This window comes from Tachysurus vachellii, chromosome 11 (genome assembly GCF_030014155.1).
Source record: "Tachysurus vachellii isolate PV-2020 chromosome 11, HZAU_Pvac_v1, whole genome shotgun sequence".
In the NCBI taxonomy this organism is placed as follows: Eukaryota; Metazoa; Chordata; class Actinopteri; order Siluriformes; family Bagridae; genus Tachysurus; species Tachysurus vachellii.
In genome coordinates, this window is record NC_083470.1 from 16,929,788 (window position 1) to 16,947,173 (window position 17,386).

Genomic DNA, 17,386 nt, shown 5'->3' on the forward strand with positions numbered 1-17,386 from the left:
AGGCAAAAACAAGTGAAGAGAAAAGCGATGAAGAACATTAAGCAAAATTAATGTAAAGAAAACAGAAATTGTAGCAATTAAGTTCAGTTAAGAGAATTTCAGTTCTGTCAGGACCACTTTGTCAAAAGAGAATTTATTAGATGATACGCATACAGTTAGTGTTGGCGGTATGGTTCTGTTCTGGGCAAAAATCCACGCGCCTGTCCGTGCGCATGCATGGACAGAGCTGGGAGAGCAGCGACTAGAAAATAGAATAGACCCCCGTATAACAGCAGAACCACTAATCATGCATAGTATTAGATATACTCGCTTACGCATTTTTGGAAAGTAATAAATGAATGAATGGATAAATAAATAATTAAATAATTAGAGAGAGAGGGGGAGAGAGAGAGAAAAATTTGTGGAGATTTATGATGTAAACTGGTACAACGAACACAGGTTCCGGCATGGTGGACTCGGGGTTGGAGGAGGGAGTTTAAATCGCAGCAGCAGCGAAGTATGTAGAGACCTCCGGCTCTATGAATGGGAATTTAAATTGTCGGGTAATATGGATGTCGTAACCGGATTGGTGCGCGTCGTGGACAGCTGATTAACATTATTAATTGGCCTGCCAGCACTAACACGATGCTAGATTTAAGTTCGTTAATTTTAGTGAAGTTTAGTTAAGTTCCATTTAAGTGTAAAGTAGCATTAAGAGTGTACAGTAGCGAGTAGGTGAACGAAAGCGAAAGTGTACGTACGAGACAAAATTCCTCCTGTTTACTCCTCCCTCAACCTCCGTGCGCATCTTCCGTAAAGTAAAACCAGTTTATTTTTTTTAACATTCTCTTTTATTACTGTATGTTTTATACAATATTTGTCATTTATAAATACAGGTACTGTACATTTTTCATATTCAAAACACAAACAAAACAACTGGAGTGGAATTTTGCGAGATGGAACGGATTAATGGGATTTCAATTAATTTAAATGGGGAAAATTGTTTTGAGATACGAGCAATTTGAGATACGAGCAAGGTCACGGAAAGAATTAAACTCGTATCTCGAGGCATCACTGTACTGATAAAACAGCTGTTTGATTTGTTGGACAGTAAACTACAACTACTGTCTGCAGCTTAGGTACAATGACATTCAGAGCACAAAGTTGTTTAGGCTGTGGCCAAATTTCAGTAAGATACAAAGCTCCCCAAATATGCAGGAGATTTTGGTTAGTGAGGAACAGTAGAGGGTAAAAACCAGAAATGTAAGGCCACTGGATGAGGGTAAGCTCCAAATAAAGGTTTAGAATCTATGTTTGAGAGGTAGGAACCGGTTTACTAATGACAGTACCTAGTAGGATGTCTATAACAATACAAAAAAAAAATAATACCGGACATAATATAACAACACAACAGCAAATATTTACCATGCAGTCACTTAACTGGAAGTATATCTAACCACAAATATAGCTTGCAATCTAAGAGAGTAATAGTAAGGAGAATTGCTGATAGATTTATTTTTAATTGCTGTAGGCTTCCTTTTATTTCAAACCAGTCTAGCCATTATCCTCTCTGATGAGTGTAACTACTACATATTTCATTACTAAACTGTAGCAAACATAAAATATTGTGCAAATACCTATTGGTAGTCTGTTCCTCCTGTTTGCAGGTGTAGCAGCTGGCGAAAGGTGAGGAGTGAGCTCCAAGCTGTTGCTCTTGACTGCATGAGACTGAGGTACACTGGCTAGCAGAGTCTCGAGAGCTACATGATCTTCCTCTCTGAGCTGGTCTGCAGCAGCAATGCTGCGCAAAAAGCCCACCTGAACAGAGCAAATATTGTGGATTTAAGGAAAGAAGAGGGGAAAAATGCAACTTGTGAGGCTGGTAAAATGAGTGTGTAATCACAAACATTATTACAGTTTAAGTTTTTGTGAGATTTAATGATTATATTATTCCTTCATAATATTACACTTTCACAATGACTAATGTTGTATACTCCAATTATATTACATTTTCACATTTGATGACCTTTAGGCATCTTATGTAGAATATTCTAAATTAAAAATCTGCATGTGCTAGTACAAGTTATTACTCAAAAGTATGACCAAAGATCAATCTTTTTCTGCTCAAAAAAACTTGAAACAAGCCAATGAACCTCAGTGAATACTTGAGAAGGAAGAAAGGTAATTTTGGAACTAAATATATTTAACTGGCCTACAACAGTGTCAAATCTATCACTTGCCAGTGAATCTATTGTTCATATAGACATTAGAAAACAAAAGCATGTAATTAAATATTTACTGTCTACATTATTAGGACCACCTGTAGACCTGTTCATTTATGCAGATACCCAGACAGACAGTTACGTGGTAGCAGCATAATGCATAAAATCTTGCACAGGTCAACAGTCTCATCTCAGAATTGGGAAACAATGTAACAGAGAGACTTTAAACATGACATGGCGCCAGGTAGGCTGGTTTAGCGTTTCAGAATTTAATATGCCAAAGTTACTTGCGTCTCTTTACAACACAAAAATAATCTTTTTCAGTTAAACCAAGCACATCTCCTGATTTCCAACCCAGGAATGTGTTATCTCGTTCTTATCTCGTTCCACAGCTTTTCCCCAGTTTTAAAGTTACGTGAACATTGAAAACTGAAGCTAAAGACAGCTCACAAAGTATTTCATGTTACATTTTGATTGTGTTCAAATACAGTATCTGCATTATTTCCATAACAGTTCGTTTTACAATTATAGCAAATTATTTTTTCTTCTTCTTATTATTATTATTATTTAAGCTTTCATCAGATATTCAATTTGTCAAAAGCCACTAATTACCTTGATAGTAAATTACTGATATGCTATTATGATCAATTTGATTTTTATTTCATCTGACCATGGACTACTCCTCCAAAATGCCAGAGATTACCTGCAAATTTCAATCTGGCTTTTTATGCTTGTCTTAAATAGAAGCTTCATTCTTTTTTCCACAACATTTCAGGCTTTGTGGGTCAGCTTGGTGTATATTTACATTTACAGCATTTGGATTGGTTTATATCCACTTTTATCAGACTGTAATTCTGATATAGTGATTTAAAGCTGAAATAATTTGTCTGTAATTGATTGTTTTAAAATTACGTCTGAGGTATGAGAGAAGTAGGATTTATTAAATAATAATAAAGCATAACTGTATGCAAACTTTCAGACTTGAAAGTTCATTAGCTGCTGTTCCTTTATTATAGCTGCTGTTCCTTCATTAGCTGCACAAATATGTTTTTGAATGGAAAAAGTATGTAGATAAATAAAATAACATTGCATGAGCCTAACTACAGCTAAATAAATGTCAATTATTGTTACCATAGTGAGAAGCTGATTGTTTGTGATATAAAACACTGTTCGTGTAAGCCCCTCCAAAAGGTTAATTGAAGACATAGGAGGGGTCTCCACAGTTCTTCCACCAATCATTACATCCAAAAATGCAGCAACACAACTCTAAGGAGACAAACCCACAGTTAAGCAGTGCAACCAATACACAAAATATTACATAAAACAAATTAAAATGACCAAGAGTAAATTAAGTGGTCTATACAATTCACAAACACATTTTGTCAAAAAAAAACCAACAAAAAAACATTGTCTTACTTTGTCAAATTTTGACAAATTGCTTTTCCGTCGAGGATCTCCATCATCTGTGTCAGCCATGGCTAACTGCTGCAGCAACTGCCCAACCTGGGATAATTTCAGATATATTGAATTGATATTCAATAAGATAAAACTGAGGTAAAAAGGATATCATTGTAGTGGCTAACTATATATATACATACATTTTAATCATTTAGATCATCATACTTAAAATATATGATTTCACATATGCAAAAAATCTCAACAATGTTTAAGCCTGAAAGATTAAATAATCCTAGTCCTGTGTACCCTAAAAATCTTGGAATTTCTAAAAATATTTTGCAGTGTGTAACTGCTAACTGAAGAACAATTTCAACTGGAAACTTAACTGCAGTATTAAAATATCCTTAAAAATGTTTTGATATTTTATCAGGACTGGCTTACTAGATAATGATGAGCAGAATGAGCAAAGCTGACCTGTTTTTTTTTTTTTGCTAAAATTTATGCTTTGATCTCAAGCCCAAAAGTCTTCAGTGTGTAAACAAAATACTTGGTCTTACTGTTCCAAAACCTTTTGATAGGAATTTAACAGATAATTGTGATTAAAATTAATCGTAATGTGTTGAAGCGATTTCACACTTAGACCCTTAGAAACTTTCCCCAATTCTTCTATAACAAATAATGCTATCTATATAATGTCTGTAAAATATACATTGCTAGATTGTTTAATGAACTAAAAAAAAAAAAAAAAAAGTGAGGGATAACCTGTAGCAGAATATAGCAATGTTAAAATGCCTCCCTCCTTACACACAAATCATGAAGGTTGGCAGGTCTGTAAGAACAACAAATAAAATGTTCCATTACATAATGAATAAATCCTACATGATAAATCCTACCTGCATTAGGTTAAATCGTGCCACTTCATTAATGGGAGCATCTGAGATGATTCCATATTGTTCAGGGTTGACAATGGCTGGGCAGATGAAACAAGTTAGCAACAGGTCTGTGCACATGGTTCTCACCTCCCCAACCTCCAGCCCCTCTACTTGCACCAGTGATTTGTACATCTGTGATATGATCCATCGCAAGCTCTGAGGGAAGCAGTAGGTATTTTGCCTCAAATAGCCAATAAATGAATTAACAAGAGCCACAAGCTTGGCTTGGTTGGATTCTACAACTGCCTGAACTTTTTGACAATAAGAATCAGAGCCATTCTCCCCAAAGAGGCGCTCTTGTTGTGTTGGGGTGAATCTTTCTGTCACTTTTGCTGGATCAGTCTCGAGGTGGTCTTCATCCTCGACCAGTAGCTGCATAATGGGCTCATGTAAGGTGGCAGTGAGGAACAGCTTGGCAGAGTACAGGCCCTCAGAGAATAGTTTAAACAGGATACTAAAAGCACATGTGCCGCGCCTTAGCAGACGTCGTGGATTATCACTCTCCTTAAGCTCGAACTCAACTAGGTAACGTAGAACCTAAAATTGTAGAACAGTTGAAAGATGATTGTAATAAATAAAAAATAGCAATTACCAGAGTCAGATTCTAATTTTTACTGTTAACATTATTTCTAAAGAAAATGAGATATGAGAAAATAAGATATTGGCTGTTTTTTATGTACTTGTAGTAGGTAGATTTCATCCTCTTGCATGATACAGTTGCCATAAAGTGAGGTAAAAACAGTGTGGATCACTCCTTGTGTATGCTCTTGGATAATCTTCTCTCCAGCAACCAGACATGAAGCCACCAGGCGTGGATTTTCCCTCAGCCGGCCAAGAAACTCTCCAAAGATACTCTCCTGGAATCCAAGTGTCTTGTAGCCATCAACAAACTGTGTACTTTCCAACACCTTAGCATGCAAGCAGCATTCAGCCGGGGATGCCTCAGCACTGTAAAAAGAAAAGCCGTGATTCTCACTAAGGCTACAAGTAACTGTTATGTTGCCTAAACTAAGATATACCGTTGTTTATGTGTATGATGTTAATTAGTAATAGTCATGATTGAATAGCAAAACATTGCAACCCAAGTATCTATTTCACTCTGCACCCTATCTTATCAATTCTACAATTTTCTATCCATCTATCCATCTCAGTCTGTACCCATTTCACTACCAGTAACACAAAATGTTTCTTTCTCCCTTTACAGAATCTTAAATTGGCCAAAAAACTCCTACTCGTTCTGTGAATTTTATAACTCCTTTATCTTTTAACCTACTTCCACTAAAGTCAAGTACAGCTCTTTAAAAAGACTTGCAGTTTCCACATGGCTGTCAATGTAAAATCTCTAAAACTGAGTTACACTGAATGTTTAGAGCCTGGCTTAGATCTTTGGTGGTGGTACAGGGGTTCAGGGGCAGCTGCAAGTTTTACTTTTGTTACCCATTTACTACTTTTCAGGACAGGTTTAAACAGACAGTAACTTGGTTAGATACTGTAATACCAAATCAAGGCAAAGTATACAATTTTGCATTCCATCAAAAAATACATTTTTAACTAATGAATTTTTACATGTTTAGAGATGATCATAAGTAGTATAGAATAGAAGCCTTTCTTTTTTGTCACATATACATAACAGAACAGTGAAATTCTTTCTTTGCATATCCCAACTTTTTGAAAGCTGGAGTCAGAGCACAGGGTCAGCCATGATACAGGGCCCTTGGAGGGTTAAGGGCACTGCTCAATGGCCCAACAGTTGCAGCTTGGCAGTTCTGGAGCCCCCGATCCTTCGATCAACAACCCAGAACCTTAACCACGCTATCACAGTTATAAAATCTAAAATAAGGCTTTCAGTAACAAACAGGAAAGGCATAGGCTTTAGTTGCCAGTTGCATTTGATGTACTGAACAGCTGCTATTTGTGATTTGATGATTTGTGTATTATACAAATGTCATATGGCAAGTTACAACTTCATGTAAGAAATAACATAGGTTAAAATGGTAAATGACCATACTACTATTGTACTATAATTGTAATGCCTTACTGTCTGGATGTTCTAGTAGGTGCATAAGCAAGGGGGCAGAGTTTATTTTTTCTTACAAAGCCCCACAATTATGGATCAGCCTTCTGATTAGTTTTCAGGACTCAAATACAGTCTCAATGTTTAAGTCTGGGCTAAAAATACATTTGTTTATTCAAGTTTTGGTGAACTGGGATGTTTGGATGGTGTTGCTTCATGTCCCAGGAAGCCCTCTTGTCTGCCTCACTTTCTGGCTCTTTCTTTTAGTTATGTTGCCATAGCTAGTCCCTGCCTGCAATTTGCACATTCAATGTTTTTTACCAATACATCTCATATCTAGTATTTTGTTTATCCCTTTCTCTCTCTGTCGAGTTACATGTTCTACTCTTTAGCTCCTAGTGTTCAGAGTTCCCAGTGTGACTGCTTTTTCTCTCCGGATCTGCCAGATTCATCCTGATGCCCTACTTCTGGTTGAAGTCTCAAAACTAGGTGTGCTCACTGCTGTTGAGGATGTCCCAATGTGGACTACCTGGAGATATATGCGACTGCTGTGGATAGAACCAACAGGGACTAAACTGCTGTTGCGGCAGTCAGTTTTGTGTTAGGTCTCCCTCATTAAACATTTGATGGTTTCGGCAGGAAGAAAGTAGTATTAAATCTATAATTAAATTAGAACTCAAAATCTCAATGTTAAATTTATTAATGAGCAATAAAGGAAATTTATTATAATTTGATTAGTCAGAAGGTATGCATTATTTTTGTATAACAGCATGGCATCAACAGATGTTCCAGCTGTATCTCTGCTAGGGGAGGGCAATATAGCCTCAAAATTATACCATGATATTTAAAGAATATTTACGATAATGATATTTATGACAGTATAGAAAAAATATGGAACACCATTTTATTGGCATTTGCAGCTCAGGCAGAGCATTTATTATTGCAAACAAAATGAAGGGCATTTTCCCTTTTCATTGATGACAGACTACCTAATGTGTAAATCTATTGTCATGAATTGGCAGCAGCAGCATTATAGTGCAATAGTCGTGACAGTCACACAGCATGAATCAAATGTAAACAGTACAAATTGGTAGTGTTTCCCTAAATAACATAACTTCTTAACAGTTTAGTTTAACAGTAACTAAAGTAATTTAACCTTGTAACTTATCAGGAGCCTGTACAATATTGTCACTAATAAAATTGACCTAAGATGTACAAATGTAAACAAACAGCAGCAATCCAAACAAACCTTCAAAATGTAAAACACTTACTGCCTATAAACATAAAATAAATGCTTAAGTAGCAGTTAAATTAAATGAGGTAGAATATCAGTGCTGAAACCATTGCATTGCCTTCTCTGTTGCTGCACCCTTGAAAAAGCTTCCAAGGGTCTTCTTTGGTCTCTTGAAGGCAGCTTGAGTCAGTTGGGTGTCTTCTGCTGTTTCAATAGGGGGTTTAGATGCAGCTAACTGAAGGGATTCCACCTCACTAACTGCTCTGGCTTGGATGGATTTGCTCCCACTTTCGCTCATGTCGATCCCTACTGACCCTTCACACCCTGGACACAACCTCTTTCAGCTCCTCCCTTCTGGCAAGTGCTACAGAACTTTGTTTTCCAAAACTGCCCCACACAGGAACAGTTTCTTTCCCCAAGAACTCACCATAATTATATTCCCTGCTTCATATCTACAAGTACTGCATTATCAGATCTGTCAGTCATCACATCATCCGTATTGCTGTCAGTCATCACATCATAACTACTGCTGCTGCCTATTGCACAAAAGCATAATATTGCACAATATTGTATTTGCACTACCATGCACTTCACACATTATGTACATAACTGATCAGTCATATATTCTGTATTCATATTTAATACTCATTGTATTAAAGTCTGCATTGTCTGTATTATACAGTATAATGTTATTTATATCTGTACTTTTGAGTCACAAACAGCTGGAACCAAATTCCTTATGTATGTCAACGCACTTGGCCAATAAACCTGATTCTGGGATATTGCCTTGGGTGAGAAGGTTCTTTTGGGTGATAAGGTTCTGGGTTCTTGGACAACATGTGCATTGTTGAACTTCTATTCCTGCATAGATCACAAGCCCGTTGACGTTCAGCCATCCTTGTTGTATAGGAAACTCTCTGAGCTACACGAATCCTGTGGGCGCGGTCTCAAGTGGGAGAGCTCATGAATAGTAATGAGCTCGATCAATTCCATGTCACACTGAGCAGATTTTCTAATTGACTTGATTTCTCCGCTTATTTCTTTTCAGTGGCTAGAGCTGACAGGGGAGGTAGCAGTTCATTTTCACATTCCCGACACAACACAAACACATATGGCCCTAACACATATCAAAAAATACAAGTAAAAATGGTTTTGTGTGGAAGGGCACCTTTAAAGTGGAAAGAAACAGAACATATAATTAGAACAGAAGCTTATTTCAAATTTGTAAGAGACATGAAATGGAATGTTGAATACTAATGATTTTTAATAAAGATACAAAAGTTGAAATGGAAAAATAGTAAATCAGCAATTAGTGTATGTGAGTGTCTGACTATTTGCTATATTATCTGAAATTGTCAAATAAGCCCATGTCATGTGTTGTACTGTATAGCAGCCAAAAACTTTAACAAGTAAACTGGTTAGAGTTGGTACACAACACTAGTTTGTTATTTAATTGCAGTCTACCTGCAAAGATGTTTTGAAATAAAGGCTGGACACTTTATGTTTCTCTGTTCCAAAGGATCACACATTAACAAAATGCTGTAAGAACACAGGCAAGGAAAATTAGGAGCAAATTACATGGTCCCATGCTCCCAATGGTGTAAGTGGTGTGCAATCAGATGTCCCTGAGAGACACAAGTTTGTTTTTCTCCATTTCTTAATTTTTATTGCTTTGAATTGTTGCCATCTTAAAATTACTTTTATGAAGCATACATTCCCACTGCAATTCTACTGTCTGTTCCCTATAGTTGTGAGCCACAGTGGCTGATGTTGAGAGGATCTTCAAGCTACCCCCAACTACTGGTCTAATACTGCACAGTATGTATTCACTGAAATGACATACTGAACATTTCATATCAGATAAGCTTTTAAAAGTTTTATTTTGATAAATTATTTTGAGTAGATGGTGAGCAGATATAAAGAAAGTTCAGTTACACTTTAAACACTTCAAGTCATACTCTATATGCAATCCATGAGGTCAGGGCTTTCTGATGGTATATCAAATTATATAATACAAAACCCTGTGACCTGACAGATTGAATACAGAGTATGATTTGAAGTGTTTTCTTGAAAGTATCTGGATTTCTTGCATATTTAGAATATTTTCTTGTAGAGCTGGTATTTAATGTTCTGTATTTTTGTTAGAAATCTATTCAAAATAAATGTTTTTTGTGTAAAATTAGACATAATGGTTCTTGTGTGAGGAAGCACACTGTCATGTCACTGTTTGTTAACAGTTTTGATTTAATTAAGACATCTTGATTGTCTCTCACCCTGATGGTGGAATATGATTGTTTAGTCACCATATGATCTGTTACTGGTAGGATGTTTCCAAAAGTATATAATGTACCAGTGCCTGTTCTGTTATCATTGATCTTGAAAGAGGTCTGAAGGACAAATCATCTAAATAAAATAAAAATGAATATGGAACCAGTGTGCGAAACACCTTTTCCCACATTATTTTATTCAACCTCTAACCTCAGACCTCTATTATGGTTTTCAGGCATTCATTGGAATCAACAAAGAAAGAGGAACATAAGGTTACTTTGTACAAAACACTCAGCAGAATCTTGGTAAACACCTGACCAGGTTGAAATGAGTCTGAGCTTTCCCTTTGTTCGAAAATATCAGTTTAAGTTAATTTAAGAATGAATGCTTTAAACAACTGAGTTAAACCAAGACTGTTGCTCTATTTTGAAGGAATGATGCGTCTTGCCATTGTGTTGTAAATTGTGTTTTATTATAGCAATGTGTCTGATTTGGGTTTGCTTTTGTTGTATTCAAATTTTACTTGCAATATTTTACACCATTTAGAGTGTTGAAATAAAAAAAAAATCTTTTTTTAAAATTCTCATTTCGTGTGGAAGTCAACGTCTCTTTCCTTTAGGATGATGGACTGGACTAAATTTATTTTTTAATTCCACTGACAAATTGTACATTTTGAATTAAAAAAAAAAAAGGAAGCAGCACTCACAGTGGCAAGATGCATCACTAAGATTATTAAAAAAGTATGATTAGCTATGCACGTTATGCATACTTGAATTTACAACTGTAATAAAAAAAAAAAGCTTTTTTAATTAACAAATTAAATACAGTTCTCAGATAGTGTCACCTGTTTAAAAATAAATGTTGGGTTACATAATTCATTTTCATATTTGTCAAGTCTCTTCTTTCCATATTTATTTTAATAGGTACATTTTAGTTAACTGAATAGTTTAGTAATTTTAAAATTGCTCATCAAAGTTACAGTAAAGACACTGTTTAATTTGTAGCAATTGGCTGTCATCAATGCTGCTAATATGGGCTGTATTTGAAATATGATGACATGCCAATGTTAATGGTGGAAAAAAAAAAGGCTGCCCTACAACTAGTTTACTGTAATTTCAATAAAATACAGCACTACACTATGTATTAGTACATAGTATTATTTAAAACTGTAATGCACTGGCAACCCTGCTGCCAGTAGTCTACTGTGAAATCAAGAATACCGTAATGTAATTCAGTATTTAGTATCATAGTACCATACCATTTTACAGTACCATAACATACTGTTAAATAGAACTACAGTACACTGAAAAAACAAACTTTTTGGTGTAGTAAAATATATTAGATTAACCCTAATAATTTCTACATAGTAATATTAACATTTATTGAATACTAGATTTTCCTAAGTAGAATTGTAAATAAATACACAATTAATTCATGTACAAAATGAACTGTGTGGGACTAGTGTTTTATTAGACATTTTCTCGTATTATTTAACTGTTTTATAGTCACTGCACATAGTCCTAAAAATACCAAGTAAATTTTAATCAAAAACTTTATTGCATTCAAGTCTGCACATTGCGCAGGCGTCATTGGACACGACACTCTTACCCGCGTTTTGGATCAGAGGAGGGCTGTTTCACGTGGCTAGTTGAAGTAAGGCAAGTTATTTTTACATCTCTTCTGTAATTTGTGACATTTTATAGGTCTGTGAGCATTTTTATAGTTTTTGTTAGGTGATTTTGTTGTATAATACTTTACTTCCGTAAAATAACGTTAATGTTAGGGGTCAACCAGGGTTTTTCCTACATGGAAAATTTTTTGGGGGACGCCAAAATGATTTTTTGTCCCGCCAAAGCCTTATTTGATCTGTAATTGGGTTTTGTGAGTGAAGCAGGCTACTGATGGAGTGACGGAGAGAATGAGCACAGCGCCCCACCCCCCGCGCGGGCGCACTCCGTCTTCAGTTCTGTCTTTGCTCTCTCCCTCGCATCAAAATCAACTGATCCTAAAGTTCGGAAGACCGAATCCATGTTTCACGTGGTGCATTCGGAGAATATTTTTGCTGAATTACCGCTGGGTGTGAATTGCAGTAAAATAAAAAAGTTGCCTTATCTTCTCTTACAACTTGTGAGGAGCATTCCGCACATGCAGCTGACAACTTTAAATAAACGCAAAAAAAAAAAAATCTATCCAGTTATGAAGTGTTTTGTGTGTGTGTGCGTGTGTTTTGACAAATCTTTCGCAATGAACAGCCAGGATTCCCACACAACATGTCCTCTAAAGTCCGATTCGTGACCTAATGACTCCTTTGAGCCGATTCATTATAATGAACGGTTAAAGCAATTGGTCTGCCCGTCAGTGTCTGAGTCGTGAATTTTTTACTTTTACTTTTTACATTACTTCTTAGAACATAATACACATCTGAAATGAGAAAGTAAGTGTGCTTACCACATTTAGTAAGAGTGTTTAGTAAAATTTAGCCTTAATAATCCACAGTATGTATAGGCCTATGACAATGTGTAGTAAATTACCTATAAAATCATTTAGTTTAAAGTTAGACTGGAGTGAGATGAAACTAGATCAAAGCACAAAGCAAGCTGTTGCTAGCTAGCTGCTAATTTTATATGGTAAAAAATTACACTATTACTCCTTTTAACGCTATGTTTTTAATGCTACTTTTTAATTGATATGATTATACTAAAATAATTATCAGGTCTATCAAAAAAGGATTTTATCTTTCAAAACTATGAAAGCCAGTCATGGAAAAATCACAGTTTTTTTTTGGGCAAGAAAGGATGACAGTGAGAGTGACAGGTAAATAGGATAAGAAAAAAAATCGCAAACTGTTTCTTTGTATTTATTTTAAATTTAACATTTATTGTCAATATTGGGCTTGCGGATCATGTGGGTACTAGGGTACTCTTTGCTGTGTGTGGATGACCATGTCGGTCAGCCACCACCGAAGACCAATTTTGACCCAGGAAAAACCCTGTCAACGTTACACTTTCAACAGTAATGAGGCCTAGAACTTTTCATAGCCATTTACAAAGCATCGAGGCTCATACAGAAGTTTGTTTAAAACCAAACATTTCTGTAGGTCAATGGAGATTTCATGACAAAACAGAAAAACATTTGATTTGATATTTGCATTCCGTTTTTCTTAACGTTACACGTTATGCAATTGACTTACTAATCGGGCAGATGCCTATAGAAATACTTGATGCTATGATCCAATTCATTACATATAAATGCATAATATAAATATATTCACTGAAAAACGTAACCATATTATTTTCTATCATGGTAATGATATTTAAAGTACATGAATTTGATATTAGACATGAATAGATAACACGATACATTAGCTATGTTTAGTGCCGTGTTCAAAATATCGCATTCATAATATGCTGCAAAGGGCGAGTCATGAAGTTAGCGCAGATATCATGCTGCACGAGTCATGAAGTTAAAGTAGCCTTGCACAAAAAAGACTGCACGTCGTCTGGTAAGCAATCCACAATAAAGCTACTGCGCGCATTTTAAATTCAATTAAAAAAAAGCTCGTTAAGTGCTATGGATACTAAGCAAGACAACGGATGATTAAAATAACACGTCGTCGAGAATAATCTGGCCTGGATACATAGAACAAGGTGACTCCAAAAACCCTGGGATGAACCTAAAAGTGATAAAGTAAAACTGAAGGGCTAATGTAAGTGCAGGAAATATTCATCTTTAGATAGAACAAAGTACTTGATGTTTCATTATGTGATTGACATTGCAGTCTAATTATTGCAGTATAAAAATTACTTAAGTCTGCATGCTGAACAACACTGCTTAGGTCTTAGATATAGTATGTGTTGAATACATTATTCTCTTCACAGAACCAAAGCATTGAGGTGAGACGTGAAGTTATTATCCGGAACCTCATACTGTACCTTGGCGAAAAAGAAGAGGTCCTTTTTGAAGAATGCCTGGTAAAGCTTTTTTTGTAAAATAACATTTTTAAATTGTGTTACCATAAAGTTAAGCCTGAATTAAGAGGCACATAAATTCTTAATCTAATGCCATATTCTACTAAACTATATGAGGGTTGTTTTACAAGTACAAACCAAGTAATATTTCTTGTTAATTATATGCAGGAGTACAGTCGCAGTGACACCATGCAACACATCCTTAAGATTCTGGTGGTCTATGGAGCTGGTGTAGAGGATTCAGTGGATGTATCCATTATTCTCGAAGGCCGGGAGATCCTACCAGGATGTCACAACGTGACTAAAGCTTGTGCACTACTTATGGGGTTGATTTATGCCCTCAACCTTGCATACCTTAAAGCCCCACACTATACTTTTGAGGTGTTTCAACAACCTTTTCTAGAACTGGATGGGATTAAGGTGTCCTCTACAGTTCAGACTTTAAAGTCCAAGCTGCTGTCTTAAAATGTGTTTGCGATGGCAAGTTCTGCACATTATTGGATGCCATTACAACACCCCAGCTCAGTGTTCCATACTGCATGTTTTGAACCCTTTGCATAAAATAACTTATTTTTGATTGTTCTGTTGTGTTGAACTCGTTTCCCTCACTTTGGCACATAATTTGTACTTTTCCATTTGTACTAAATTGATCTTAAGTTGTGTTTTCAGTTTTATTCCTTATAACCACCTCGTTTTACTGTCTTTTATCACAAACTTTTAACACCAAGATAGACCAGACTTTAGAAACATTGATGTGTTTGTACTGTGGGTTTTGAATTTACTTTAATCAAGGCAAATAGTGGTGGGAAGTTGTTTTTAGTAATGTTATAATTTTTTGCCAGTTTTCAGGTACTTTTATCTAGAGTGTTTAACATCTTTAATAAAGCTGTTTTATGCAAAATGTTTTGCTACCATTGGGGAAAAATAAAAAATTTAATTGTGAAACCACTGTGATTTGTGTTGAAAGCATAGACAAACTGATTATATTTATTTGGTAATATCATTATTATTAATAATGTTTACTTAATTATTACTACAAAAGAAAATAAAAAAAACAGTAAATGCAATCTACCCTAAAAAAGTAAATAAGATTTAATAAATATTTCTAGTACAGCAATGTTACACACTTTGAAAAAATCTAATAGACTTTACCTAATTCAAATAAATCTAACTTCTAAAATAAAAAAAATTAAGTAACATTTACTTTTTTTAACAAACATTTCGTGGATTATTAAGTAGATTTTAACTGATTTTGCTAGGTAATCGATACTTGAAATTAGGCATTAAATTTTACTTAAAAAAGTTCGTGCAAATTGTTACAAGGATTTTTTTAGTAAATTTTACAAGTTCGATTTTTCAGGGTATAAAATTAACGCTAAACCACTGGCAACCCTGCTGCCAGTATTTACATAACAATTGGTTACAGTGCAGGATATTTGTATAGATATATCTGCATCATATATTGTGCTAACCATCTTGTGAATGAAAAACAATAAGAATTCATTTTACATTTTACAGTAACTCAACAATGCAATACAGAGGAGTTTTCCAGTTAGTGAAGTTACCTGGTGAGGATGAGGCGATCAAGGTTAATCCTCTGTTGTTTGGCTATCCAGGCTGCACGGTAGAGCCTTTCGGCAGTCTTTAGTACTTCACAGTTGAGCCGCTGGATAAGCTGTTTCTCTGAAGCCACATATAGCCTCTCCTGTTTCAGGTGGTGGGCCAGAGTGTGAATATCTGGCTTCACCATCTTTTAGCCTACTCACAGGACACAAAACACTGAAGAGAGTATAAAACAACAACAATAAAGACATTGCTGACTAAATGGGCTACACAATCATTATTCAAATCATTGTATTTTCTATATTGATTAAAAGGATAAAGGCAGTTATAATGCTTCCAATTGATGACTGGGTTTATAAAAAGAAAGGAAGTGCAATCCATATTAAAAATCATATTAACAGGCAAGAGAATGGTTCTATTCTGCTTAGCCTAGATGCTAAAAAGCTTTTGACTTTGAATTTGCTTATGAAATTATAAAAAGGTATAGCTTTTGTAATGGCTTTTTATATTTGCTTTTAATGATCCAACAGGTCTGACCAAACCATGAAAATGTTAGAAGTATGTTATATCGAGAAGTACAAAACCCTAAACTTGGTAAAACTAATAAACTGACAAAATAATTTTGCAAAAAAGTACTACAGCACATTATGGAATATGGGTTTTAGTCTAGTATGCAAATATAAGAGAAAAAGCTCACAACTAACATACTGAAGCTATATATACCATAAACTGAAGATTTAATCATTTATTAATACTACGCTGGTATTCCCTTGTTTTTGATTACAGCAGCCATCCTCTTAGGTCAGGGCTATTCAATTAGTTTTCCATGGGGGCCAGTACATGAAAAGCATGACAAATGAGAGGCTGGAGAGATATGGCTTGCAATTTGAGCTGATGACACAAAAAACAATATAGGAGCCCAAATGTTGTATCTTTGCACCACAAGACCTACATTTAAACATGCTCGTGTTGTAGTTTGAAACTGCATTACAACATCAGTGAATTATACAAAAGGCACTTTCTACAAACATTCAAATGTCTTATTTTGAAATTGCAAAACAACATTGTTGCATTGTAAGATAATCAAGTTGCTTTATTTTCTACATTCAAATCAGAGAGCCATATCACACTCTTTTAGAATTTAACTCTTTTAAGTGCACATAAGTTCACAACATAGAAAATTTATTGTCAGAATAAAATATTTTACTATGCCTATTTAAACTACAACAGTCATTTCACTAATTGTCTCAATAATTCAGCCTGCCATCTAATGAGAGAAATGACATTTTTTAGATTTCGCAAGAGCATTGAAATCAAGTGTGAAATCAAAAAAAATGTGGTCAGCGCTATACAAATACACTGATGCAAGTATTGTGCTGTGAGGGATGTGCGATTACTCAATATTATGACATTCATGGTGAGAACGATGAACAAAAGTTCTTATCTGTCATGGTCCTATTGGTAATTGCGTCTCACTGCAGAGGCCGTTTGCATCATTCACCTAAAGTCACATGACTCCTGCTCTGCGCTGTGACTTCGGCTCATGCTAAATGGAACAGATGCTTGTTGCTTCATAACGATAGAATCCGTTGTGGTGGAGGGAATCCCGGAAGCTCTATCTATAGATCTACAACCTGGGAAGTAACTGTTAATTATGACCTGCCTGCTCTCTGAAACCAGGCCTGTGTTTCTTGTTGAAAATCCTTAAAGGGATTACATTACCAAATTGAGCAGATTTGCCATGTTGGCCTAACTATATTTTCAAAACAAATTACTTTCAATTACTTCTGGACCAGGATAATAGGACA

The 17,386-nt window shown here is 35.4% G+C and overlaps 1 protein-coding gene across 6 annotated transcripts in view; it reads right to left on the minus strand.

Moving 5' to 3' along the window:
• gapvd1 (GTPase activating protein and VPS9 domains 1) overlaps window positions 1-17,386 on the minus strand; it is a 95,141-nt gene that overhangs the window by 64,250 nt on the left and 13,505 nt on the right. For 4 of the 6 annotated variants that reach the window (XM_060881441.1, XM_060881443.1, XM_060881442.1 and 1 more), the window contains exons 2-7: window positions 15,581-15,794; window positions 5,212-5,479; window positions 4,493-5,068; window positions 3,618-3,704; window positions 3,333-3,467; window positions 1,617-1,797 (exon numbers count right to left, since the gene is read on the minus strand). In XM_060881441.1, the coding sequence (XP_060737424.1) occupies window positions 1,617-1,797; window positions 3,333-3,467; window positions 3,618-3,704; window positions 4,493-5,068; window positions 5,212-5,479; window positions 15,581-15,765 (1,432 nt within the window). In that variant the 5' untranslated portion in view covers window positions 15,766-15,794. The remainder of the gene's footprint in view (window positions 1-1,616; window positions 1,798-3,332; window positions 3,468-3,617; window positions 3,705-4,492; window positions 5,069-5,211; window positions 5,480-15,580; window positions 15,795-17,386) is intronic. The other 2 variants (XM_060881440.1, XM_060881444.1) reach the window with 2 other exon arrangements.